Below are 27,509 nucleotides of genomic sequence, written 5' to 3'. Positions count from 1 at the left end.
TTTCCACAGTTCTTGTGCTACTGAATGTCAAACATTTCAGCCTTTGAAACTGTCACACCATTCTGAACGCTGTGTCTAATTAGCACCTCTTTGATATAGTTCTTCTGGCATTTCTGTGGCTTTTAAATTTTTATCTGTATTTTTCCTTTTCTGCCTTTGGCACTTTTTTTTTTTTTTTCCTCCAAAGACCCTCCTGAATCTAAGTGTCTTGCTTGAAGCCGAGCTGAAAACCAAAAAAAATTAAGCAAAGCTTCACCGCTGTGTGCAAACTTCGCTATTACTGGAGGCTGGGGTGCGGGCTGAGCAGGGGTAGCAGGGTAGGGACGCAGCCACGGGAATTTGCTTCCCAGGTGTAATAGCTCCCACGGGATCAGACGTAGCGGGTGCCTGGAGAGAGACGTGTATGGACTGGGGAGCTGGCGAGAAGGACACAAAGAGAGGAGAACACGCCTGGGAAACTCGCCGCCGGGGCTCCGGCGGGGACAGACCGGGCGGGCCCCCGGGACGGGAGCGCGCCTTGGGTGCCGGCCCCGCCCCCTGGCCCGGGCCCCGCCCAGCTCCGCGCGTTCCCGCGCTCCAGGGCTGCGCCTCGTCTTTCCTGGCGGGAAGTGACGGAGCCGCTCCAAGGGGAAGTGACGCGCGTGGCGTGCGGGCCCGGAGCGGTGTGGGGGGGGCTCGGACAAGATGGCCGGATCCACAGGTCTGTGAGGGGGGGCTCGGTGGGCCCGGGAGAGCGGCGCGCTGGGCTCCTGCTGGGGGGGACGCCCCCGCAAGGGCCCGGGGCGGGTCTCCTTTCTCCGGGATGGGGGGGACCAGCTCTCTCCGATGGGAGAGACCCGGGTGGGGAGGAATTGTCTTCTGACAGGGGAAAAGGGAAGCTGCAGGGGCGCCGGGACAGGTTATCACAGAAACCCAGGTTCAGTTAGGTTGGAAGAGACCTCTGAGATCATCGAGGCCGACCTGTGACCGAGCACCACCTTGTCGATTAGACCGCAGCACCGAGTGCCACGTCCAGTCTTTCCTGAAGCACCTCCAGGGATGGTGACTCCACCGCCTCCCTGGGCAGCCCCTTCCAATGTCTAATGAGAAGAAATTCCTCCTAATTCACTTATGCCCGGGCCTCATCCCTTCCGTCCGTGGGGCAGCGACATCCTTGTGAGAGCCCGGCCTGGGGGTGCGTGATGGGAGACAGGGCTCCGCGTGCCGGGGGAGGGGAGAATTGACCCGCCAAGAGGCAGCGATGAATGGATAGATGCTGGTGTCCCAGGGGAAGGGAGGAGATGTTGTTAGCCCGGTAAAAATGCTGCAGGAAAGAAAGATTTGTGCTGAAGATTTGTCCCAGTGTACTGCTGGGTGAAGATAGAAGACGTGGTATAGTGGTGTCTAAAATAAAAGGATTGCCTGTGTCCCCTCTTTATTCGGGGGGGGGGGGGGGGAAGGGCTTAGGCCTGTGCTGTGTTTTGGGACAAAGGTGCTTCACTTTGGTGGTGACTGTAGCATGGTGGGAAGGAGGAGTGGAGCTCTCTTCCCTGTGATATCCATTGGAGCTGAAGGGTCTCTCATAGCCAGATTTAAGGGCAAAGAGCTGCCCTTGCAGTGTTACATCCCAGGAAGCCCGTCTCAGTAACCAGCACACCATGTGCAGAGCACTGGTGTGGCAGAACGTTGTGGAAAGTGGTGGCAAAGAAAGGGACAAGAATACTGCTTCGAGTGCTAAATGTAGAAGCACAATTTGACTGTTAGTTTCATTCCGCAAGAGGCTTGAAATACGAAAAGACCTTTCCCTCAGTGCTAAAACCTGAAGTCTTCAGGGGCTTGTTTCCTCTTCTCTCATCTCTGGGACTTTATAAATGGGATTACGATGGACCTCAGGATAGGGGAATGACTTGATTTCAGCGGCAAGTAAATGTTGGCCACTAATTTATTTCTGTTGCTGATCCTTTGTCCACTGGATCATTGGAGAATTGGGACTATAACAAAATGTAAGAAACATCTGTATATTTAAACTGGTCTTGGTACCTTGCTGTTGATCCTGTGAGAAGAGCTTGGGCAGGTTTTGCTGTTTTTTTTAGAGGAAGGAGAGTCATCTCCAGTTGGTTATACGTTTGGGTATGTGGGATTTTCAGAGTGGAATTTGATAAAGTAACTTTTGCAACTATGTGGAAGAGCAGTCCAAAAAGATAGCTATTGCCTATGATAAACTGAGCTAGAGTGGATATATTGAGAGAAACCCAAGTATTTGCTCATCTGGGAATTACTGCATTTTATTGTGTTAGGATTCTTTTTTACTTTTTTTCCTGTTGTCTAAATTTAAAAGGTTTTTTTTTACAGAGCAACATTGAAAGACTTCATCTAGGCTGTCACTGGAGATTTCCTGTAATACACTAGGAAGCAAAGTTGGTTTAGGTCATGTATTGGGTACTGGCATTTGGCATTCAACCTGGCTAGTGCAGAATATCGGTTACAAAATTTTTTTGTAGTGAGAAAGTCTATTTTCTTTCTACTTCAGCCCTATAAGAATAAATGTTTCACTGAACTTCGATGGTTTCACTGCCATAAGTGTTCTTTGCAGTCTTACAAGAGTTGTTTTAAAAATCTCTTATATACAGTTACTCAGTGGGGGTTGTTTTTGACTCAGAAATACAGCCACACTTAAAGTTCATAAAAAGCAGGAGATGTAGGAAACTCCTAATATGTGTGACTGCTCCAAACAATGTAAAGGGTCAGTACTGCGTGTATGTCTTGTTGAAGAAATTAAATTAAACTAATTTGTTGTAGTAAAATGCAGCAAGCAGGCTGAATCATCAACAAAACTGCTGGGAAAATTAGTCAGAGCTTCTAAAACAACATATCCTTGTGGAGAAAATACTGAGACTTTTTATTGGTACACACATGAGGTGGTGGGGGTTTTGTTTTATGCTTTCCACATAGTGTGAAAAATTCAGACTTCACCCAGAACTGCTCTTGCCTGGAAGTTGTGTTATAATAATTTGTGGAGGAGGGGAGGGAATGATTTGCTATAGACTTAACTTTGTTACAGACTTAAGGTTTAAACCTACCTAGCTTTGTTATTTTAGTCTGGTCTTGCTATAAAGTTCAACTTCATAATTATTTATTTCAGGAAAAAAAAAAGTTTTGACTGCATGAAGTCAAGGAATGAAATTTTAACCCCAAGGAAGTCAACATCAAAACTTTTACTAAGATCAACTGTCTTACTTTTATCCCAGAAGTTCCTTTCCTGGGCTCGCTAATTCTGTGAACAATCATGTAACAAATTATGTGCATTTAACAGCAGAGAATTTAGTTTGAAAATAACTGTTCTTTAATGTATGCCAAAGAAATTGTATATATCAGTGCTAAATTGCTGTTTGATAAGTATCTTAACCAGTTTTCTAAAATCACCTGCAATGAGTAAATTTTGCATTTAGATACTGCATGTGCTAGAAATGGATATTTGTAAGCTGAAGTTTGATCTGATATTGCAACTCCTTCTGCTTGAAGCTTGATCTAGGTTATTTGCCTGGGTACTGCTGGAGGTCTGGGGTTAAACAAGTCAGTTTTCTAGAGAAGAGAGCAGCTATATAATATATAATCATCCAGTTTCATATTGCTTAGCTGGAGATTCATTCTGTTAGTCTGTTTGAAAATACATTGAAAATACAGCTTCGAGTTAAAAGAAATATTTCACTAAGGCATACCATTTAAACATCTCTTGTGTGTCTCGAGAAAAGCATATAAAAAACATCATTACAAGGAGTTAATTCAGGAGTGAATTTCTGCATTTTGATAATTTGGGTTTCACTTAGTATTATATTGCCTATGATAAATAATATAGTATTATATACCGTATATAGGGTTATACACACACACGCACATACATATATATATATATATATATATGTTAATGTTCCTTAAAGGCACTGAGGGTGTCACAAAGTGGTTAGAATTTATGTGGGAAAATACGAGAATTAAGGCAGCAGTGTCAAATATGGTGCTGTAACTATGGGCTACTAATGCTTTTGCCTCCTTCCTCTTCAACTGAGAGCTTCAGTAGCTTGGGGGAGGGTGGATAGGGCTGAGTTAATGAAAATTCCCCTTGGCTTGCTGAAACTGGATGCTCAGGGAAGAAAAATTGACTGATCTGCAGTCAAAATTGTATGAGATTCCTGATTTACTTCTAGTATGTAGTCTTGAGCAACCTCTTTTGAAAGTGTGTTTGAAGGTACACGGCTAGATCCCTGTGAAATATTTTTTTCTGTAAAATCCATACTTTTAATTTCCACTCATTCTACTCTATAAGGGTGAAATGGCTTCATTGTGTAACCTAATTTGCCCATGCAAAAACGTGCTTCCCTTTGATTTTATAGATGATTGATTCTGTGAGTAGAAATGGCTCAATGCGCGTCAGTGACTTATTTTCATAACTTTGTTTTTTACTTCTGTTTGCAAACATTTGGTGGTTGTGGAAGCAGTTCTGAGCGTGCATGACTACAGCAGTAAGGAAGAAGGGATTAAAAGTGAAGGGCTGGAAGTGGTCTTGAGTGCGTTCTAGGCTCCCTGAGCCGTGAAGCAAGGACTGACTGTGCCATTCCTAATGGCTGGGCTTTTGGTGGTGGTTTTAGTTTATTTCGCTTTGGAAGTTGGGGTTTTTTATTCATCTCTTAAAATACACAGTTGCAAGATACTCTATGTGAGATACTTTGCAACACTTTCTCTTAAACGCCTTGAAAATCTTTTTTTAGTTCTAAATTAAGCTGATGTCTGTCTGTTCTGTGCTTAGTAGGGTAAAAATTTGTACCCTGAGTGTGGGACACCTAGATATTAAGAGATATTCAGAGGAGTAATAAAGGGATGTATTCATAAATGAGTTGAAGAAGCAACAATTTAAAGACCACTTTGTTCATGTAGGAGATGTGATATAATTTAAACTTCATGTCTAGAAAAATGCACAGGTAGGCTTCTCTTTTTGTCTGACCTGTTGAATGTTCATTTCCTTTTTTTTTTTTTTCTTGTCAAGGAAATAATTGTGGTTTTTATCCACTGTGGGATAAAAACCTTGAGGGTTGTGTTTACCCCTTTACCTTGAGGGGTGTGTTACACCCTCCCATTTTCTCTTTTATGCCTCTGCCACATTGTTCATCTATCCAGAACTGGTCCAATAAGTCAGTTTAAGAGCTTTTTAGAGTTCTAGAGTCCTCAAAGTTTGTTCTGTGGGTTTACAGTGTTAGCTCTGTAAGCACAGACTTCTTGAAGCTGCAAGTAATCAAACAAAACAAAAGAAGTAAAATATTGTGTTCCATGAGGCAGCAAGTATTCTGTATGGAGCATTTTTTCCATCCTGTCCTATGCACAAGGAATTGCAATTGCGATTGTTCTGCCTGATTAAAAACAACTTGACAAACCACAAATAATTTCAGCTGCGTTGAGAAAAGTTTAGATTACAAATTGCTTTAAAACTATATATAGACCATCAGTTCTTTCCAACTTTGGGGCATATATAGGCAAGATACCCTGTTTCTTCTCAGAGCTTTGCCTGTATAATTTTCCTTTGTTCCTGGTATTTTATAACTCTGTCTTTAAATACAAACCTACTTATGTCTTTCTGCCACTGTGTAGCTGTGTAAGAGTGTTCTTGCAGCAAAGCAACTTACCTCTGCAATGAAAAAGTGGCCTACTTTGTAATCTTCTATTTGTTTAAGAGCTTGTTGGAAATTCAAGGATGTTATCAGACATAGTATTGAAGCCCATTATCTAAACTGTTCTGTACAATCCTGGAAAATTTTAGCCTGGATAAAGGTACAACACAGAATTTCAGGAGGATATGCCTTTCAGCAGTTGGAGGCAGATGGTCCGTACTACATATCTAAGCATGCATGGGAAGGCTTCTCATGTAAGCATTAGATTTCCAAGTCTTATGAATAGTTGGTGGAATTGAATTACATATGTATTTGTTAGTATTTGTGTTTTGCCTTATGGAAGGTTTTCCAGAGGCAGTGTTAAATACATGCTGTGAAGCTGTTCAGCCTCTTTTTGTTAACAGACCTTTTGTCTCTCTGTCCCTACTCTTTTTATCTACTATTATCTCTTCTATCTGTTATTTTTTAGTATTATCTGCTATTTTAGTATATCTACTATTAATTATTTTTATCTGTACTGTAGCTCATATTTCATCTTGACTGAAACTTAATGTAAAGTACTAATCAGCTTCAGCTACTCCTGTTAGGTTTTGTTGCCTTGTTGTCTCAGTTATCCTGTGGGAGTCTCAGCACAGACTGTGGAAAGACAAGAAAGTGCTGTTGGGAAAGGGTTCAAAGTAGCCTTGATTTAAGTATTTGGAAGGGTTTTACTATATGCTGTCCTGCCCAAAGAATGTTTTTATTTATATTTGTCATTTGGAATACACTAATGACATATAATTCAAACAATATTTTGAATTGAATCAGTGCAGAAACTTGTGAAGCTGTCAGACTGATTCTGAATAACATGAGCTTCTGGTTTAGAGCCTTTTCAAAAATGTGTGATGATTTAAGTCTGTGACTCTAAACCATTTCCTAGTTAGCATTTTGGAAGGAATGGAATCTTCAACACTTAGAGCTCTACAGTCTTTATTTCAGAAGGATGAGATGCTTCAACTAGATTTTAAAAATAGTCAGAAGAATTATAGATTCAGTATGCTCTTTTTATAAATTCTTGCAATAAATGTGTTTAATAGCATAAAGAAAAAAAATCAGCTCCCTTCATTGTATTTGTGACTATTCATAAACTGGATAGTCAAGTGTGTTTTTAATTTGCTTGAGTAAATCAAAACATTTTGCCCAATACATGTAAAAGGAGTGTCCTTTATTCAGTATATTCGCAGTAAAATGTCCAGTTTTATTCATGTAACTTAGAACTTTTCCAGAGAAGGAATTGCAAGTTTTCTTTCTTGTCACTGAAATGGAATGTGTGATCATTTAAATATTAAATAATTTGAACTTTTGAATACCACAGCATATAGAAAATAGCTATTTTCTAGATGCTATTTTCTATATGCTGTTATTTCCCTACGTTCTTTTTTCTATGACTCTCAAAAAGAATGTAGGGAAATAATTTAATTGCAGTTCTTTTTACTAAATATGTGGTGATTGGCACATGTGCTGATTATATCCATAAGTGTTTGCTTATGTGTATAACTGAAAGAATAACATAATTTGTTTTACATAGATAAAGGATCTTTATGTTTTGCACTGTGGATAGGTGCTGAGTCATGTTGGAAAGGACCTTCATGCAAATGTTAGAACAACTGTTTGCTAATCAATAACTTGTAACCCGTTTAAGACAGCTTTACAGCTTTGCTAGACTAAATCCTTGATGCTACTCATGTTATCTGGGTCACACATTGTATTCTTAACTTTTAAAGCAGACCCTGGGAAAGCTGTTTCGTGAGGAGATATTGGGCTCTGCTGGGTTCCTGTAGTCTCCTTCTCCTCCTGTCCCTTTATATGGGGGAAAAAAAAAGTTTCTATGTCATTGTAACTTAAAAGGTAACTTAAGAAGTATGTGTTTCAAATATTTTTTTCTCTCTGCCAACGCAATGTCATGTTTAAAATGAAAGTTTCAAAAATGAGCCATTTTAACTTCCATTAATTTTTTCTGCTGTTATTTAGCTTTGTGTTTTTAATAATGGAGTAATTACTAAGCAAGTTTGGGAATTAGTTTTTAACTTCTGGGGGTAGAAATTGGAAAGATTTTTTTTTGCCTGGTAAAATCTTGATTCCTTAGACTATTAAATCAGTTAATATTGCTGGTGGTTTTTGAAGTGACAGATCTCTTTTCTAACTCCTGTTTGCTGGCTTCCTGCCCTACATTGTTTCGTACAGAATTGAAATAGTAATTCTCAATTTGCTAAGCGTCACAACATGTCACTTTTCATTATCTATCATTTCATACACTAAAACATATGGGAAGGTGGTTGAATTATTTAATATGTCATGTGTTTCATTCAGTGGTTGCCTATAAAGAGTTAAGTTTTAAACCTGTAGTCAGCTTTGTGCATTTCCACCCTTCACCTGGATGTCAATTGATGAGTTATTTAGTGACTTAACTGTTTAGTACCTGTATGATTTTTCTTATAGTCTGAGGCATCACTGATCATGTAGTGTCTGAGCTAACAGTGGTCTTGTTTATAACAAAAAAATGCACTTAGATATAATATGGACTGATAAAGAAATCCCACTAATATTGGTGCAAATTTGTAAAATTACTTTCAAGCAATTTACACCAGTTTTCTTTTGGGCTGCAGTCCAGTTTAGTGGGATTGATGCTATAGTTTTCTGATGTTGTGGTAACTTATTAAAAAAGTTTGTTTGGTTGAGATATCTTAATTACTTAAAAAATTGTGAATCTTTCTGAAGGTTGGAGGTTTTTTCCTTTTTTTTTCCTCCTCTTTGTTTTTGCCAAGAGCTTGCTTATGCCTTCTCTGTTATGTAGTCTTAACAACATTTGTATCTGTAGTGAAGCAAGCTTCTTCATTAGTGTAATTTTTTTGAGCAGCATTAGTCATTCCATGCCAGCAGCAGTACTCAAGATGGTCTATTTGCATGAAGGTGTCAAGACAGAATGATGTTGCATCCTAGCTAAGAAAGGTGAGTTCAGCTGGAGTTGCTCTCAGGTCTGGACTGTATTCTGTGTGTGCACATATCCAGTCTTGACTACTCTGTGCTTCTTGCTGGTGTGCATATGATGACTCTTGTTCCTATTTACTGTTGTGCCTTGTGCAACTTTATGATGTGTAGGATATTGTGGTTCCATAACAAATCAGGGGGATGGAGAGTGCATTTGGAAGTTGGGCTGCAGGAGTTGCGGAATGGAGCTTTTCAGTGAGGCATGAGCCTTGGTAAGGAGAGATGGTGGAGAGTGGGAACAACTTGATGGAATTTTTGAGAGATTGGCTCCTCCAGGGTCAGAGGTTGGAGTAGCTCTGATGAATCAGGTAGTTAATGGCAGCCGCACCTCCATCTGCTCCTCCTCTGGAAAAGGTGCATAAGGGGAAAGGGGTGGCAGTGGGGAGCAGGGAAAGAGGAGAGGCTGTGAGTATGGTTAGAAGTGAATAAAAACTAAACAGATATGATGTGTTTTCCTGGGGGATGCTGATCATCACTGGAAGAGTCCTGTCCACAGGGCTGCTTTCAGTAAATAATCCAATGGATTATGGAACAGAACTGGTAGAAATCAAAATTACTACAAGGAGTTGACTCACTTCCTTCTGGTTACTCAGGAGGCAAGATAAAATAAGGGAAGATTTATGTGATGCCTTGGTAAGGTTTGTTTGTTTGTTTGGTGAGGTTTGTTGTTGTATGTTTTGCAAGTAATTTCTCACACTTTAAAACATAATTAAAACCTTAAATTGTACAAACCTTTCCTGAAGAAGTTCTGTATTTGGAATATGCACTCTGCTGAAGAATTCAAGTTTGAGGTGTCATCATTCTTAGCATGAAACCATGAGCAACTGAAAAATATTGAATAAATTGATGTTGCTTTTGCAGTTTTGATATGCTGAGATCTCTCACTCCAGCATCAAGATCTGTGGTTTAAACAATTGTAACTTGTTTGTAAATCAGGTATGTGTCTGCCAATCCAGTTACTAATGGCTAGCTGTCTAGAAATTAATTTCTTCCCACCCCAGTGAAACTAAAGCTAGCACTGAAAATGTCATTCTGTGTATAAGTTATAATTTTTAATTATTATCACTAGTAGATAGTTGATAGTGTCTTAATGTTATGAGTATGCATATGAAATGAGAAACCAGTTGAAAAAACCCTGCTTTAATAAATCTGTTGTCTTTATTGTTTTGGGCACTAACACTTCAACTAGTGTTAGTGCCCTGCCCTAAAGAAATAATCTCTGTACCTCTCCAGCCCTTTTTCCTTCCACCAAAATCTGAATGCTGAGTTGCAGTAAATAACAAAGACTTCTGCTCTATTAACAGTTTCTCATTTGCTGCCTTCTTAATATAAGCCATATTTAGAATGTTTAGACTATGGCTGGACTCAAATAAAAATGAAATTCCTATGGAAGTTATTTTCATGCAGTCTAACTTAAGTTTGGACTGTGGCTATTAAGATACTAGCAAATGTAGGATTTCACTTAGGTGAAATAAATAGGAATTTGCACCAATAGAATTCTGAAAACAAATATGACTTTACTTAGCTTTAACCAAAAATTAGGTTTTAAGATAAAGGGTTATAGCTTTCACACTGCTGTGGCTCTTTATTGCCTCATGCTGGGAAATGTTTCTCAGCAACTGACATTTCGTTATATGAAAAAAAAAAACAAAACCCAAAACCTGATGAAATGCATAGATTAGCTTCAGTGTCGTTGCTAGAATTGCACCTCTTCTTTGAAATCTTCCAACCTGTGTGCTTTCAACATGTTTAATTCCAAATATTATAAAAGGAAAAGAGGTTTACCAGTTACAGGGCTCCTACGTAGTATTTTATATAAATATATCCATATATCTTATATATCTCCATGTATATATATATATACACACAGTTTTAATCCTGCAAAGAAGTGCAATAACCCATTTAGTTCTTACCACTTCATACCTGTTCAGTATTGTAGCAAAACTGGCTCTGAGTTACAGTGAGTATTGAACACAGTGAATAAATGGCCATTTGCTTTATTTGCTCTGTGGTGTTCATTGATGTACATCTCCTTACTTGAGTTGTGGAGTCTTACCTTCTACTCGTCGCTTATTAATTCTTCAAGTTAGTTGTCTTGTTTCTTTCTTTTGGGATAAATAGTTTCTTTCTATGTGGAAATGAATTTTCATCTGATTTTCTTCTTGAACTTCTTTCTATTCCTAGAAAATTTCCATACGGAAGCATAGTTAGATCTGCAAAATCCTTAAGACTTACCTAAACTGATATTGCTAACAGCTCTGTGAGGTTCAGGCTTGTTTAGTGCCTTATTCCTCATCCTGATCAATGTGCATGGGCCACCTATTGCTGTTAGATACCTTGGTGTCACTATTTAGGTTAACATAGTATAGGACTTTCCCAATTTGAACTCAAAGCTGTTAATGCAGAATATTCCATTGCTTGAGTTTCATTGCTTTGGGACATACTTGCTGGAGCAAAGTAGAGAAAAATAGCGTAGAGTAAATTCAACTTTATGAATATGACATATAAAGAATTATGAATTTGAATTTTACTGAAATATATTGAAACTTTCTTGGAAAGCAATTTCCAACAATGTCAATTTACCTTGAGTAGGAATCATGTTGTCTTGGTCATTGGAAACAGTGATTTTACTATGTGTGTAGTACCATACTTGATTTTAAAACAAGAGCAACAAGAATAACAAAGTCCATTAGTGAATTGCTGCATTCCCCTACTAATGCCAGCAATGGAGTTCTATTGTAGACAAAACTATCATGTCCAGCTTGGTTGTTGTACTAATTAGGCAAGTTACTAGAAATATTTCAGGGTTTTGGAGCTTGGTTACTGTGATCAACCTCAGATACCTGCAATATCATTAGGGTACACCTGGCAATACTTCCTGATAGTAGGTTTGTGATAGTAGGGCTTGTCTTGTGTGTATTTTCAGAATATTTACTAGGCTGAAAAGTATGTGGTGTGAGTGTGGTAACTGGCAAAGAAGAATACACATCAAGATTACCAAAAAAAAAAGCAAAAAAAAAAAAAAAAAGCTTTTTTCAGAGGAATATCTTCTGCAGCCAGAATAGAATATCTTAGTATTTCATAAGCCCTGGCCCTCTTTCCTCTCTCTCCTTAATTTTTTGCTTGTTTGTGTGTTTTGTTTTTAATGTATTGGCATTTCAGGGCCTATTTAAGGTTTTGGTTGTTTTATGTTCTTTTTGTGGGTGTGTGGACTGTTGTTGTTAGTACAGCATTTCAGGTTTTTTCTTCATTTTGTCCAGAGCAAGATGAATTGCTCAGAGACCAAAAGGAACAAGTTGTTTTCTCTGTGTTTCTCTTTGTGTTTTTTTATTTCCTCTCCCTGCCCCAGGAGAAATTTTTTTATGGCTTGAAATTTGCAAGACTGACATCCTTCCCCTCTTTCTCTGTCCTTAGGAAATGCTTACTTTGCTGCGAGCCTGAAGCTGATAAATGGGGTTTGAGAGGTTTTTCTCTTTGTTACCAAGCTGAACATACTTTTCAGTTTCTGTGTTGCTGGAAGTCAGTGGGCAAGAGCTAACTCAAAAATTCAAAATTATTTATATTACAGACTCCCTGACATAGCTATCTCAATCAGGAAGAATAACATCCCTGACAGTATCTGACTGTGTTAATGTAGGATTTTTTGATATAACTTGTTCCTGTGTGCATATTAGGATTTGTCTGTAGAGCAAACAAACAAATTGGAGTATTGGTAGTATAGGGTGTGCTGGTTTAATTATAGTAAAATAGTCCTGGTACTGATGTAACTTCAGGAGTGATTGAAGTCAAGAACTGAGGGAGATTTGAAGAGAAACTGAATGTTGGTATGGATATTGTTATGGACAGTTATTCTAAAAAACATAGTTTTGGGTCTAACAGAAAACTTCACACTTTAGGCTCTGAGCCAGTCTATTAAAAATTTGGGTTATGGTTTGCTTTTGTAACCTGCAGGGACAAGAGCAGTGGGTAGGTTATGCCACTCTTGCCTGTTACACAGCAAAGAATCATTTGATGTGTGAGGAGCTTGGACTGCCAGCTCTATTTGCAGGAGTGTGTCCATGTGAATTGTTTAAAAATGTGATTTAACATATCCAGTGAGGTGTGTCAAATCTGACGTAAGTGCACATAAGTGCAGTTGTGTGTTCTGTCTTGATGCTGGTGATTAAATCACTGTATCACTGAGTGATCTGACATTACCAGCTGTGGAACTCTGTCTAGCAAGAGCAGGTCCATCCTGGCAATTCTCATTTGTTATTCTAGTGAAAGTTGGTGGTACTACTAATGGACACTGAAGATTCCTTTTTATTTTCTTTACTGATTATTGTTCCAGGTTATGCAGATTCTGGATCAAAGCATAGCTATAACTTTTTTCTTGACTCATCCTTTGTGGAAGTGTGTTTTTTGTTTCTATTAACTTGGTGATTTAGAACGTAATGTCTGAAGTAGCTACATATATATGAAAGTAGATCCTCATGCTTAAATTATGGACTTTGTTTACTGAGTCTTCTTTCATTCCCTTCTAATTCCAGCACCTGGATTCTTCAGTAAATCAGTCAATTCACTGATAATTTCACGAATTTCTGTAGTCCAGTATAATGATTCAATTTTTAAATTAAAAACTATTAGTATATGTAAGGATAAGTGATGTTTTGTTTGTTTAAGTGAAATATATTTAGTTGAACTGTTTGTGAGAATTTGGTAGAAGTTGTTTGGCAGTTCCTGTGACAGATTTGGGCAGGGGTGTCAGGAGGCTATTTGTAAGTAAAATCCACAGTGAGTTGATCTTTTCAGATAAAGTGAAGAAAGGTTTTGCTTTTTGTTTTCTTGATCTGGGTGAAACCATCTGTGTTTTCACGTGCAGAGCCGTAGTCCATCATTGCAAAGAGCTGTGCTGGATGCAGTGTTGTATTGAGCTGTAAATCACAACCTGCTGAGGGGAATTTAACTTGCCTGTAGCTCTACCAGTGTTAAAATCGACAGTTTTAATCCCTTTCACTTGAAAGTGTGAGGTTTTAGCTGAGGAGTGCCTGTTACAAAGAGTAAAACCAACCTGTCTGAAGCTGCTTAGAGGTCCCCTGAGCAAGTGGCACTGGGGAGAACACCTGAGGTCTGGTAATCAGCTGAACAATGGTGCTGGTTTCTGCAATTTCATACTGCTGATGAGCTGCACATGAGAAGAGAAATGTTTCATTGTCCTAATTCTGTAAATGAAATAACAATTCTTACTCAAATTCAGTCAGGAATATTTCAAAGTTTTTAGCAAATATTTGATGAATTGCATTGTCTGGATTAGAGATAAAACTGCCTTCTGAAATGCATGAAATAGTGAGAAGAAGAATTTTTTTACTTTTTGTTTATACTAGGAGCAAACTTAATTTCTGGAAAATCCAGATAATCCTTGACTGGATTTCTAGACAGAAGTTATAATTGTTTTTTACTGTGAAGACAGCACAGTCTTGTGTGTGTGTTCCATTCTTCAGGCTAGGTAAATTTTTTTTTTTTGTGTAAAGGTTATAGCATGATCAAAGCAAGCATATAGAGTACAATAGTGTGCAAAAGGACAGAAGCGGATGCTTAAAACAGTATTTAATTCCATTTAATTTTGCTGTAAGTTTGAAGTCTGTAATTATAAATAATAGTAAGGGAGTTTTTTTTTAAATGTTGCTTGTTTGTTTTTTAAAATCCACTGTGTTAATTTTTAAGTTATTCTGTGTCACTTATCAGAAATCTAGAAATAATAGTTTTGTAGGAAAACATTCAGTAATTACTTTATTAAAGTTTGAAGTATTGATGATAAAATATTAATCATATATGCCAGGGACATAGAAGCAGTTTAGTGTGTTTTGGTGGGGAGAGTTTTATTGTTATTGACAGGGTTTTGTGTGCATGTATGTTGGGTTTATTGTTGTGGGTTTTTTTTTGTTTTTTTTTCTTTAACACATGGTGCTTTTATTTTTAACTTCAGAACAGTGTTTTGCTGCTTAGTTCTAGCAGTGATAAGAATGTTAGTGTCAAGAGCCTGGCTCTTGCTCTCAGATGTTTTTGTCTCTTTTCAGAGCAGATCTAAATTATTTTCTGGAGATGTTCTGGAGTTTTCCCAAGTCCTTCACTGGTCCCCGTGGGCAGTTATGGGAACCAGTGAACACAGATAGGATGGAAAAAATGTGATGAACACCGGTCAGTTCATCATAAGGGCTTGTTATTTTCTAGTAAGTGTCATCTCCTACAATTTAATGTGTTGGGTACAATTTTATGATACAGCTGAGTCAGTGCAGTGGCTTTTTGTCACAAAAAAACTCCTTTATCTTCACACCCATGATTTTGCAAAGGAAGGCACTGAGAACCACAGCAGTCAGCTGTGGCATTTGTTGTTCTTTTTTTCTGAGTCAATTCAGTTGATTAACTGGTTGGATTTGATTTTTGCCTGAAGGAAAAACAGCTTTTCTGCAAAATTAGTGTGACAATTTGGCTAATAGAGGAGCCTGGTTAGTGCAAGAGCAACAGAATTCTGGGAGAAGGCATGGAACATGAGGACAGTGAGCAGCTGGGTCATCCAGTCTAAGCTGAAAGGTGATAGCACGTAATCAGAAATAAGCTTAAATCCTGTTTGGTACCGTCTTTTATGTTCTTTTTAAAGAGCTAAACTGTGACTCAGAAGTTCTGCAGTCTGAGCAGGGGTTCTGAGGAAAGGTGGATTTAAGCTTCTGGGGAAGCCTAAAGTAATGTGTGAATGCTAAGTACACGGGGTTTGTAGGTGAAGGTTGTTGTGGTTTTTTTTTAATTTTATTTGAGACTGCACATACCAATCAGAATCTATTCAGTCATGTGATGCAAAGTAGAAGTTTATCATTCTGGTTTGGCAGACTCAACTCAGAATGTGTATGAACGTGGAGTAAAAACTTTGTGGTTGAAGTGTGATTGTCAGTTCTCATCTCTAGTCGGAATTAGATATGTAAATGTAAACATTTAATGTTTATCACAAATCAGAATGGGACCAGAGGATGGGAAAATGTGTTTCAGTGGAGGTTTTTAAAAGGATCTATGTCAAAAAATTGAGGTATAATCTGCTTCTTGATGTACTCTGCTGGTGCTTTCAGTACACGTGCTGGCTGGGCTGTTTGTTAAGCTGTGAGAAGACTGGCCAAAATGTATCACTTTCTGCTCAGTTAGCAAACTGATGTAGCCCTGTAAGGGCTCAGATGAGTGGCAGCACTAAGGCAGGATGGAAGGTGAGGCCGTACATGAATGACTTAATTTCCTTCCAGCGTCCTGATACTATACCCATAATGCTTTTCCCTGGGAATTTGGAGAACTTGGAGACAATAGTTTGTGCAATTTTTAGAAGCCTCTCCCTAGTCTGTGTTATTAAAAAAAAGTTTCAAACACTGTTTAAGAGAAGTTATGGTTCTGCAAGATAAGCTATTTGAAGAGTTGCTAAAAGGTACGTGTATCTATACTGGTCCATATATCTGCATCAATTATCTGACTAAAAAATAATATAGTACATTAAAGCTCTTGATTTCTTGCATTGAGACTGCTTGGACTGCAGACAAGGGTTTTACATTACCCTAGTAATGAAATCACAGTGTATGCAAAACTGAATAACTCATATGCAAAACAGTTGTCTTCAACCTTAATCTTTTTCAAACTTGATAATAACATTGTGTGTACTCAGTCTTAATTTTTAGTTTTATGGAGCACCTGGATTCTTACAGTACAGGAAAGGATCTCTAGTGAAAATAATGGATAATACTATAGTTGGAAGAAGCTATAACAAAAAATAAGTAACTATAAGCAGCTATAGCTAAGTGGAAGTTTTATGATATTATAATATTGTTACTACATCATTGTGCATATTTTATTTGAAAATAAAAGCATTCCATGATTGCATGCACAAGTGTTAATTACCTTTCTTCTCTCAGTGCTGAAAAGTACCATTTTAGCTGATGCTGTAAAGCAATTGAGTATCCTGTTTAATAACTATAAAAATCTGCCTTTTTTCATGAATAATAATAAAAATCCTGTAATTATAGTTTGGTTAGTGACTGTTAGTTGGTGCTCTCTAAAGGCAGTTAATCTTTGTATTCTGTTGTGAATATGTCTTTATCTCTAACAATTTAATCAATGCTTCTGTGCTTATTTTTTTTTTCTCCTCTGGCAAGTGACAGTATTAATCACTAGATTAAAAAAGACTTGATTTTCAATTTGCTTTCAGATATTAGTCTTTTGTGGGTTTTTTTTAAAAAACAAGTGAAATCAAGTGAAAATATTTCAGTCTTCAGTTGACATTTATTAGGATAATCTGTGTTAAATGTTACATTCTTTAATTATGTTTTGGAGTAAATTTGCCATATTGATTTAATGTGAATTCTGGTTGATTAGAACTTGACAGACAGTCAATTGATTTTGAAATGTACTGGATCTAAACAGTTCTGTGCTTGGGAAAGAGAATCTGAACTATGCTGTCTTAGGCTAAAGAGAGCTCTCCTATTTTCTGTTTTATGGTTTGTATTGGTATTACTTGGTAGTAATTAACTTCCAGTGAAGCAGTTAGTTGCTTCAAAGCAATTAGAATTGCTAAATAAATTTGTGCAGGCAATATTTGCTTGACTGGGAAAATACATTGAGCAGTTGGCAGTGTGTAACATATAAAAGTAACAAAGTTGTTACCTTTTCCTTAATGTCAGCAGTATTAATTGCATTATTCCATTTTCTCTAGTTAAAGTACCTCGTAATTTTCGCTTGTTGGAAGAACTTGAAGAAGGGCAGAAGGGAGTAGGTGATGGTACAGTAAGCTGGGGCCTTGAAGATGATGAAGATATGACACTCACCAGATGGACAGGAATGATTATTGGGCCACCAAGGGTAAGTGTGATGAAATAAAACATTTTTATTAAGTTTTTAGGCAATACAAAATGCAAAAGTTACTATTCTACAGTGTAAAGGACTAGTTAAAATTCAGTGTATGAAATTGTAGAAATAATGTATAATTCCTCATTTTCTGGCATGTAAGTATTTCAGGCTAGCCTCCCCTGTTTCTGCAGCTGTCTGTAAAAGCCAGTTGTGATCTGAGACGTATTTTACTCAGTTATGAGTATATTAATTCTACATTTCCACTGTTATTGAACATAAGTGTAGACTGATAGTACAATAAACAGGTCTTTCCCATTTTGTCACGCTCCTGATAATTTCAATTTTGTAGCAAACTGGCAATGTATTTTCAACTTCTACAAGTTCTATAGAACAGTCTTTCAGTATAACAGTGTTAGAATGTCAGTTGAATCATACCTAAAGACTAGCAGCTTCTAATCACCTTTAATCCTTCTGACCTCTGAAGTTCTGTAGAGTGTCATTTAGACTGATACAACTTGCAAGAGAAGTAATCACCTCTTGTGTGTATCAGCCATATCAGATATGAGTGGACTTTAGTTGAATTACTGCACGCTTTCTTCTAAGTTACAATATGATGCAAAAGATCAGTGTGTAGCTGAGACCTTTAGATGAGTATATCTAAGTAGCCCTCAGATAGCACATGGCTTTCACTGCTAGAGTGAGAAGAACTATCTTATGTGTCTCTTGGTACTGCAGGGCTTATGGAATGAGCTGAGCTCTGCCTCAGTGAAAAGAATGCCTTCCAAAGTAGCAGAGTTCCAGAGACAGATTCAGTGTAATTCAAGCTTCTTTTGGAAGTCCTTTGCCACTTGCAGTAGGCTGCTTTGAACACCTGAATGACCTTGCTGAGCTCCTAAGATTTGGGCGCAGCTGGGAGAGGGCAGATTTAATATATAATCATAATGACTGTATGCTTTGGATATTCTGTGGAATCAGTATTTGACTCCATTTTGAGGAAAGTTTGTAGCCTAATGTGTTGGGATAAAAACTTGAAAATTTTGACCTAGCTGTCATAGGGTATCCCTGGCTCTCCAAAACCCCTCCAGAACTGCCTGTGACTGCTTTCTTGTTCAACCTAAGGTAGACTACTACACATCTTTGAAAAGAGATTATGATGTGTAAAGTGCTATACTTTATAATACTGTTATAGAAGGTCCCATGTGTTTTAAAAAAAGAGTAAAAGTATTCAACCCAGCTTGGGATACACTTTTAGTCCTGGTCAGTTTGTAGTTCTGTGAGTTTATTTTCTTTATGATAAAGAGTGCATGCAAATAATATATCTTGTGCCATGTCAGGGACATGAAGCCTTGCAGATAGAATGACTTGCAATATGTAGTGACTGTAGAAAGTGGAAGCCACCAGCTCCCAAACCAGTTACAGCACCTTGAGAAGAATTGCATATCTAATTTCAGGGCCTGTAGAAGATGAGTGTTTTTTGGAATTGGCTGAGTTAAGTAGATGGTACAGTTAGGCAAAACATGGAGAAAGTTGCTAATATTGTCCATGAAGTTCTTCTCTTATGTGGCTTCTATACAGTCATGCAAAAAAAAAAAAATTGCGTATCAGTTTTTTTATTGCTTCATTTGAAAGGTGACCCAGCTGCAAGAGAGGAGGGTAAGATTTGTTTTGGATTAACGGAAATATTTTTCTGACTTACAGAAAATGGGATTTTAGTTTTTTTGGGAAGCTGGCCAGGGATGCCTGGCTTGCAGTAAAACAATGGCTTGATAAATTGAGCAAAATTGAGAAGCCACCTGGATATAGGAATGAGAATGAGTGCTGTTCTTGGGATTTTCCAGAGTTGTGAGCAGAATTGCATACGTTTTGGCCTATTTTCACTGTAACTGACAGCATCCCTCTCTGGGGAAGTAAATTGTTCTGGCTGAATGAATAATGAGAATTTTAGTTACTGTGTTTTCTTGCTGTGGTAGCAGCTATGTTACCTGTAGCAGGATAAGATGACTTCTATCTGGCCTTTAGTTTTTAATCATAGAATAAGAATGTTAAGGGTTGGAAGGGACCTTAACGATCCTTATGATCCTTAAGATGTCCCAACATGCTGTGCCATGGGCAGGGTCACCTCCCACTAGACCAGATTGCTCAACAGCTCATCTGATCTGGCTTTGAACACTTCCAGGGTTGAAGTATCCACAGCCTCCCTGGGCAACCTTGTCCAGTGCCTAATTACATTCACAATAATAGGAAAGATTAATAGAAAACCTTTTATTTTTCGTTGTTTCTTTGTGACCCGCTTGCTGTTCATTCTCTGTGTCTGCTCAAAAATTATGGTACACAGTTGGGGTTCTTCAGTCTTCCTGTTTTCACTCTGCATTTTAATTAACCACAGACTAGAGTGTTGTTTGATACTTGGCTGTGTGGTTGATACTTCTGCTTGGAGAGTGGCAGCTGACTGATGCAGAACAGGTTAAAGATGCTATTTCTGGAAAGCTGAGAGGCATGTTGCTGCTTTTTTGTTCATGTTGGCTCTTTCTGTTGTGCCAGTGCAAAAGCAGGTGTAGAAATGGAGTTCATCTTCCTTTTGGAACACAGAGGCACGTGCATCAGTGACCAGCAAAGCACTGATCTTTGACATGGCCTACTTGACAAGATTAAAATAAAATAGAATCATATCTAGTTCTAATGTGGCTTTCTCAAAGTATACTTGAGCTTAGAATTATCTGTTCCATGGTCACTTTGGAATGACCTCTGCAAACTAGCAGTCACTTTACTGTCCAAGCTCATAAATCCTCCACTAAACCAAGTGATTCTCAGCTGCAGAAATTTCAGATATTTACTGTAGTGCTAACTACTTCCAGAATATGTTTCTTTTGCAGGTTATATTTTTATTTTGGTTTTGGTTATATCTTAACTGTTAAATTATTGGCATTTCTGTCTTTCTCCATTTCCAGTTTTTTTACAGTATTAGGTATTTCATTATGGGGGAAGGCGGTAATTTTCTTAAAGCTAATTGATTTCTCTTAGTCCTCTACTGTGCCACTGTTGTTTTGAGGATGCAGGTGGATAGAAAGGATGAGAGCAAATGTGAATTAAAAACAGAATTGTATTAAAACTTGTGTATGGTGTAGTCAAAAAGCAGTGTAATTTTTGCATAATCATGAAGTAATCAATACAGCCAAAACAGTGGAAATCAGTCAGTAATCCAAGACCTTCAGTTGGTACACAATATTAACGAATTTATATTTATTTAATATTTCATAATTGTTACTCCTTTTGCCTTTGCTTTGTTTTAAAAAAAATCTTACTATTTAGCTTTCAGTAAAATGCATTAGTCTGTCTTTTTGCTTTCTAGACAAACTATGAAAACAGAATATACAGTCTGAAAGTAGAGTGTGGACCTAAATACCCAGAAGCACCTCCTACAGTTAGATTTGTAACTAAAATTAATATGAATGGAATAAATAATTCCAATGGAATGGTAAGTTGAAATGGTAAGATCAACCATGTTGTTAATTTACACTAAAAAATATTTCTGTGAAAATCAGGTGAGGAATATGCATGTTGCACAGAGCTTTTTATTTCATTTTTATAATATAAATGCAGATTTAAATTGAAATTTGGTGGCCTACTACTTTAAATCTTTGTGGCTTTTTGTGGCTTACCAATGAGACGAGCATTATTTATAATATTGAGACAGTTGTTTCTTTTAAATGATGGTTTTAGTTTTGAACAGGAAAACAATAAGTGTTTAAGCTCTATGTAGATATTTTCCTCATAATACTCTTATAAAAGGGGATTAGTTTCGTATTGTAGCAGGAATATTACAGATTCTCTGATGTTTCCACTAATTAAAAATGGAGGTTATTCCTGATGAGACTCACTCTGGATGTATTAACTCACCTGTAATGAACTGGTGTATTTATACTCTTGTTTCCTTTATACTGGATTTATTAAAATCCAAGGTGATTCTGAACACCAGTCTTAAGACCTTTTGATATAGCTGGTAATCACTTGCATTTTAAAGGTCAATTTGCAGTAAGTTGCTTTCACTGATGCTGCAGTTAGGGTGGGATGAGTTCACAGATCTGCTGTGGCAGCAGCTCAGACAAGCTTGTTACTCACCAGGTACTTAAACACTGTGAGCAATTGTGGTGCCCCTTTGCTCAGAGAAGAAGTGTGAGCTGCCTTGCATTTGCAGTGCTGTGTGCCTGTATCAGCAGGAAACACAATCACATTTGTGGGCATATTTGTCTCTACTGAATGCAGATTAATTGGGTTAAGGTAATACCTAAAGGTGCATTAGCATCTTTGGATTTTAAATAATTTGTGAGATTTAAAAGAAATACAGACTTGCATTTCTGTAATTAACGGTACTGAACTGTGAAGCTCAAGTGTCTCAATGATTGTAGCAGGGGAGGAGGTTCCCAGGTTTGAGCTGTTGTAGGTTGTAGAGTAGTGTTTTGGTTGGTCATCCAAAGCTAGTGCACAAATGCTTCAGAAATAATCTGAAATTACTCTGAAAATACTTTTATGTAGCTAACAATCTTACTCTCCCTGAAGATCCTGTTAAAATTGCTATCTGAAAATTGACTCGTGCCCTTTATCACAGCTGTGGCTTGTTGTCTAAGGGTGTGTATTTATTGAGAAGTTGTGAGAAGCAAAAACGGCTTACAGTATGTTTGGAAGATGATTTTCATACCTCTTCCTAGTTTCATAGGAACGTGTATTACTGTGATTCAGTGAAGAAGTATGCTGTCATGGCTTAATCTCTGCATACCTGAAGGTATAAGTGCTGGTTTTCAGAAGCAGGACCTTAGACTAGCAGAGCCTGAAGGCTCTTGTTTACTGAAGCCAGTAAGTTTGAGCTTCTCTTTGGAAAAGTCTACATTCGCTCAGCTTGCTGAGGAGCAGGGTGACTACTATGACAGGAAATCTGCCTAGTCATTTTAAAAGCACTGTTCAAACTGAGTCATTGCTACAGGAAAAATTGATTTTAATAAGTTAATAACTTTACATCAAACCATCATTAATTTTTCGCCCCAAAAGATAATTTTGTGTATCTTATGAGGGATTTGCTATGCAAATGCATAACTTCTTTTTTTAATGGGTTTAAATAGGAATAAATAGTATTTTTAATGAAAGGAATTTTCATAAGTAATGAATTTAAAACACATTTATTATATAATTTTTAATGTGTCCATTGTCCTAGTGTCCTGCATTTTATCTTACTTTGTGGTCGTTAGAGGAACCGTGAAACAAACAGTGGGGCATGTTCAGCATCCTGAAGCAGTTAATATTGCTGCTTCCTGATAGCTGCTTCATGTTTCTTCCAAGCTGTTCTACTACTTTATGGTCATCTTTCATTTAATAGATCATAAGTGGTTTGAATTCTTTGAATTAATGGCAGGGTTTCATCTGCAGACTTCTTCTACTATCTGTGCTTCTGCAGGCACCCTGGGTTTTGACATGTGGTCAGCTTTTGGTCACATTGCTTATAGAAGTCAGGAAGAAGTTGTGACTTGCTGAAAAGAGACCTGAGACAAACAGCAGCTGAAATTGTTTTATCTTAGCAGATTGTACTCAAAACATTTGTAATGTTGTTAAGGTAGGCTTGTGTGCCAGTCAACATCTGTGGAAAAGTAGGGCCCACACTGGGAGTTTTAGAGGGTAATAATTTCTGTTGAGTTAGAGTGTGAGTGGTGGAGGGGAAAGATGGATAAGTGCAGTTACTAGGGACCTAGGGAAACTGTTCTCATACTGCCCTGTAGGCAATGGTTCTCAACTTTCTTGACTTAAAAATCCTTTTACACTTTGCAGGAAAAGGGCATGTGTGCAATGAATTTATCAATACTTACAGGTACAACTTAATTTTTGTTTGGTTATTCTGTGAGAGAGGAGTTTATAAGTAACTTTCTGCCAGCAGCATATCTTCAGGAATCACTGTTTGATAAATTTAATGCCAGAAAGGAGAGAACTAGTTCAGGACTATTTTATTTCAAAAGACTTAGGTGCTCTGAGGCACCCTGTTAAATTGTCTTTCTTTTATTATCTGCAAGTTAAGAAAAAAGTTTGTGCCTTTTTTCTTTTAGTTTACCTATGAAGCTGCAATATTTCTATATAGAATTAGATTACTAAGGTCAAAAAAACTCGTACAAGTACTTGTGTAGAACTGCACAAAATGCTTTTATGTGCTAATGGCATCACTGTTGTAAAACTGTGGATTATTATTCCTGATGCTACACGGTCTTTCCTTTGGAGACTTATGTATCCCATATTGATAAAACACAGGTTGCCTTCTAATGTGCTGTTTGTTCTCCCGTTTTCTTCTGAGTTTGTCTCATTTTTGCATCTGTGATAGTGCTCCTCAGCAGTCTGTCTTGCAGGATTTGCAATCACTTGTGTTCATTAAGATACCATTTACAGCTGGAAATACTTGTTTCCTTTTAAATCATTTGGGACTTTCAGCTGTAAATCTGTAAGCTGCCCAGTTACTGCTTTGACTATGTTTGCTGTAGACATTTGCTACTTGTTGAAGTTACTTGGAACATTGTAAACACTGAATACTTTGCATAATTGTGTAAAATAATTTGTTTTATTTTCAACTGTTTAGAAAAAAACAATGCATTTTATATATTGCTTCTCTTGCTATTATTCAGGGTTCCACAGTGGTGTACCCCCCCTTATTCAGGGTTCCCCAGTGGGGTTCCCCCCCCCCCCCATAAAAGAGTCTAAATAAAATAGTCTTCAGATTGCAGTTTGCAGCTTTATTAGCTTTTATCTGACCTTGAAATGTCTCCCTCTGTGTTCCAGGGTGTGCATTTGAATCATTTGAATGTTACCTAATGCTTTTGTGTGACTTGAACATAGTTTGTGTCACTCTCTTAGATGTCTTATCATTGTTCTTCATAAAGTGAGTTTATTGTGCACTAACTTGGAAATCAGTTCTGCAAGACAGAAAACAGAACCTGAGCCAAAATCTTTACTGCTGCAAGATGTTATGAAAGAAGCTGGTGACTTGCAGAAAAGAGACTTGAGATAAACAAGCAACAAAAATGTCATGTTGCAGCAGTCTTTAGTCAGAAAACATTCATAGCAATGGTAAAGCAGAGTTTGCAGTCTGTGAGGTTTTTTGTTGCAAATTCCCAGGAAAAAAGAGAAGCAGGAGGAGCTTACTCTTAAGTGATCAGCTCTCATGTTCCAGTCTTTGTAGAACTGCATTATTTGAACAGCAGTGGTGACTGGCTGCTGTGTGCTGTAATTGAGGCAAACATTCAGATCTGAAGGAGCCAACAAAGGCAAAATTGAGGAGAAGCATGGAGAAGGAAGATGGTGTGAAAACAGAATTTCCAGAATGAAGATAGATGTTTATTTCTGTAGTCCCAGAGCAACTTCCTTTCCAGCCATTTTTCCTCCTATCTACCATGTTAACCCAAATCCCCCTTTAAAAAAGTAGTAATATCACAAGAATTAGAGTGATGATTTCACCAGTGCTAACTTTCAAAACCTTTTTCTGTACTGGCTCATACACTCATGTATTTTAAACTGGCATGGCGTTGCTGCGTAGTAGAGCTTTTCTTTTGATGGTGTTTTTCTTTTTTATCAAATGTTTGCGATAATTATTAAGTCACCTGACTGCCATTCGTACTGCAGCTTGATGATACAAGTTGTTTTTGGCAACTCTGCTGACTTCAAGGGGTTCCCAACTCTGAGCAGAACATTGTGTGAAAAGAAATGCTTGTAAGTGCTGAGCTGTAAATAAGGTCAAGGATCCTACTTAGGGATTTCTTTCCAAGGTGGTGCTTTAAACTGGGTGGGTTCTGTCAGTTCAGATCAGAAAATATTTCCCCGTACATGGTTTACCTGAGCTGATAGGCAGTAGCACTGTTAAAGGAACAAGAGAGGGAACAGAAGTTTCTTGGGGTAGTATTGCTACCCAAGCCAGCACGTAGTTAAACCTTGGCCTCAGTTTCCTCCTACAAAAAGGTTTAGTCTCATCTGGTGTTCTGAAAATAGCCTCACTTCAAATAATCTAGAAATAAAACGTCTGTGTTAACATACTTATTTCTGATTCCAGGTTTTTTTTTTCTTTCAGCTTGCCCTAATTAAGATGGGATAAGAAACTTTTTTATGTTTTGTGCTGCTTAAATAATAAAATAGTGGTTTCCAGCACTCTTGTAGCCATGTGGGCTGCAACTCTACCAGAGGAATCCAGTAGCAAGCAATAGCCCTATTCCTGCCCCAGGGCCTACTTTGCAGTTGCATGGCTGTAGGCCCCTCTGTGCTCTTAAGTTCCTCCATGCAGGGGTTGGGACTTAACCTGCTGCCAAAACAATTCCCAGGATGACTTTCAGTTGCTGACTTTCCTATGGAAACCTCCCCATTATAATATAATTGTGTAAATTGTCCCGCAGGTTTTATAAACGCATAGGAGAAGTCCCATGTCCTTTCCTTTCAGTTCCTATTCCAGTTGGTAAGTGATGTACAGTAATCTTCACGGCTCCGTAAGATGACTTACTGTGAGAAGGATACCAAGAAATGTCTGAGCATTACAGATCAGTTATTTCAGTATTTCAAGACATTTCTTAATACACGTAGTGCCTCTAGAGGTATCGGAAGCACCGTGTAATATCTGTGGGAAAGAAATCACCAACAATACTTGTAGCAAAGAAATAATAAGGGAATTGCTCCTTTAGAAAGGTATTCTATGGACTCTGGTGTGGCAGGTCTTTTAAAGAGCTGAGGAACAACCAGGTGCATATATTAGCATAGTGGAGGTAATTCCTTGTTTCTTTTTTGGAGGTAATTTGAAAAAACCCCATAAATTTTGCAAGATAGCAGCTCCAGTTTTGCAGTGAACAGTTTGCTGGTGTCCTCCTCCTGTCCTCCTTTCCTTCACACTAATGTAAGTAGCAGCACAGATGGAAGAGTCCACCTGCATGGATTTTATTGCAGAATCTATATCTGTGTGTAAGTATATAATTGTTTTCCTTAAAATATTTTAGGACCACAGGGACTTTATGCCACAGAGAAGGTGTCAGGGAATGCTTAGACTATTTCTTAGAGCAACTGTCAATAACAGTTATTTATGTAGATATTTTGTGTTCAATCATAAATCAGATTTCTCTCTTCTTTTTCCAGGTGGATGCACGGAGCATACCAGTGTTAGCAAAATGGCAAAATTCATATAGCATTAAAGTTGTACTTCAAGAGCTAAGACGTCTAATGATGTCCAAAGAAAATATGAAGCTTCCACAACCTCCAGAGGGACAAACTTACAATAATTAATTTTAGCTGATTCTCAAACTTCTGTCTTAAAACAACAACCTTCTACTCATGTAATGTCTTGATTAAATCTCACAATGCAAACACCCACACATTAAAAAATTTCAGCTGGTATACATGACCTGGACATTTGTAAGAATATATATAATATATGTATGCCCAATATGTTTTCAGGCACTATGGGAGAAAAAGGCAGCACAATTATTTTTTTTCTCTTACTGAGGCACTGTCATTTAAGCCTGAAATAGCCTATAATTGGAATTCAGGTTTTACAAGATGAAAGCATGACAGAAAGTGTCAGATTGCTGTGGAATAATATATGTTACTGAAAATAATTTCTGGAGAAGGCAAAATATAAATGGCATGCTTTATCCATCTTGCTTAGTAAAAGAGCTGCAGTTAAATTTGTTTTAAGGTAGCAGGTACAGTGAATACCGTTGCTCATCTTGTTTAATTTTGCAAGGGTGTGGGTGCCGACTACTAGTAGTGTCACAAAGTATGTTCAGGATTGTTTTGATACCTGTATTTATAAAATGGGGGGATTAATTTCTGTTAAGCAGCTCCTGTGTTACATGTATTGGACATGGCAAATATTTGTTTACAGTCTTTGTTCTAATAAACCATGCATTTAAGTTTTAGTGAAACAAAGGAAATGTATGGATATGTGATTGAGATTAAAGTTAGTCTTAAAATGTAAATAAAATGTGGAAAGTG

General features: G+C 37.7%; 1 protein-coding gene across 2 annotated transcripts; it reads left to right on the top strand.

The window, feature by feature from the left end:
* Positions 1 to 583: 583 nt before the first annotated feature.
* UBE2V2 (ubiquitin conjugating enzyme E2 V2) lies at positions 584 to 27,509 on the top strand. Of its 2 annotated transcripts, none has more exons than XM_041473626.1 (4): positions 584 to 700; positions 17,383 to 17,528; positions 20,866 to 20,991; positions 26,652 to 27,509. In XM_041473626.1, exons 1-4 carry the CDS (start codon positions 685 to 687, stop codon positions 26,796 to 26,798), a joined length of 435 nt encoding a protein of 144 aa, XP_041329560.1. In that variant the 5' UTR covers positions 584 to 684; the 3' UTR covers positions 26,799 to 27,509. The 2 variants fall into 2 exon arrangements, with proteins under 2 accessions (XP_041329560.1, XP_041329559.1); XM_041473625.1 differs by lacking the exon at positions 584 to 700 and adding an exon at positions 889 to 1,174.

This window comes from Pyrgilauda ruficollis, unplaced genomic scaffold, assembly GCF_017590135.1.
Source record: "Pyrgilauda ruficollis isolate IOZ18807 unplaced genomic scaffold, ASM1759013v1 scaffold30, whole genome shotgun sequence".
Lineage (NCBI taxonomy): Eukaryota > Metazoa > Chordata > Aves > Passeriformes > Passeridae > Pyrgilauda > Pyrgilauda ruficollis.
Note: the sequence above shows the minus strand (reverse complement) of the source record. Positions and strands in the feature narration are given on the sequence as shown.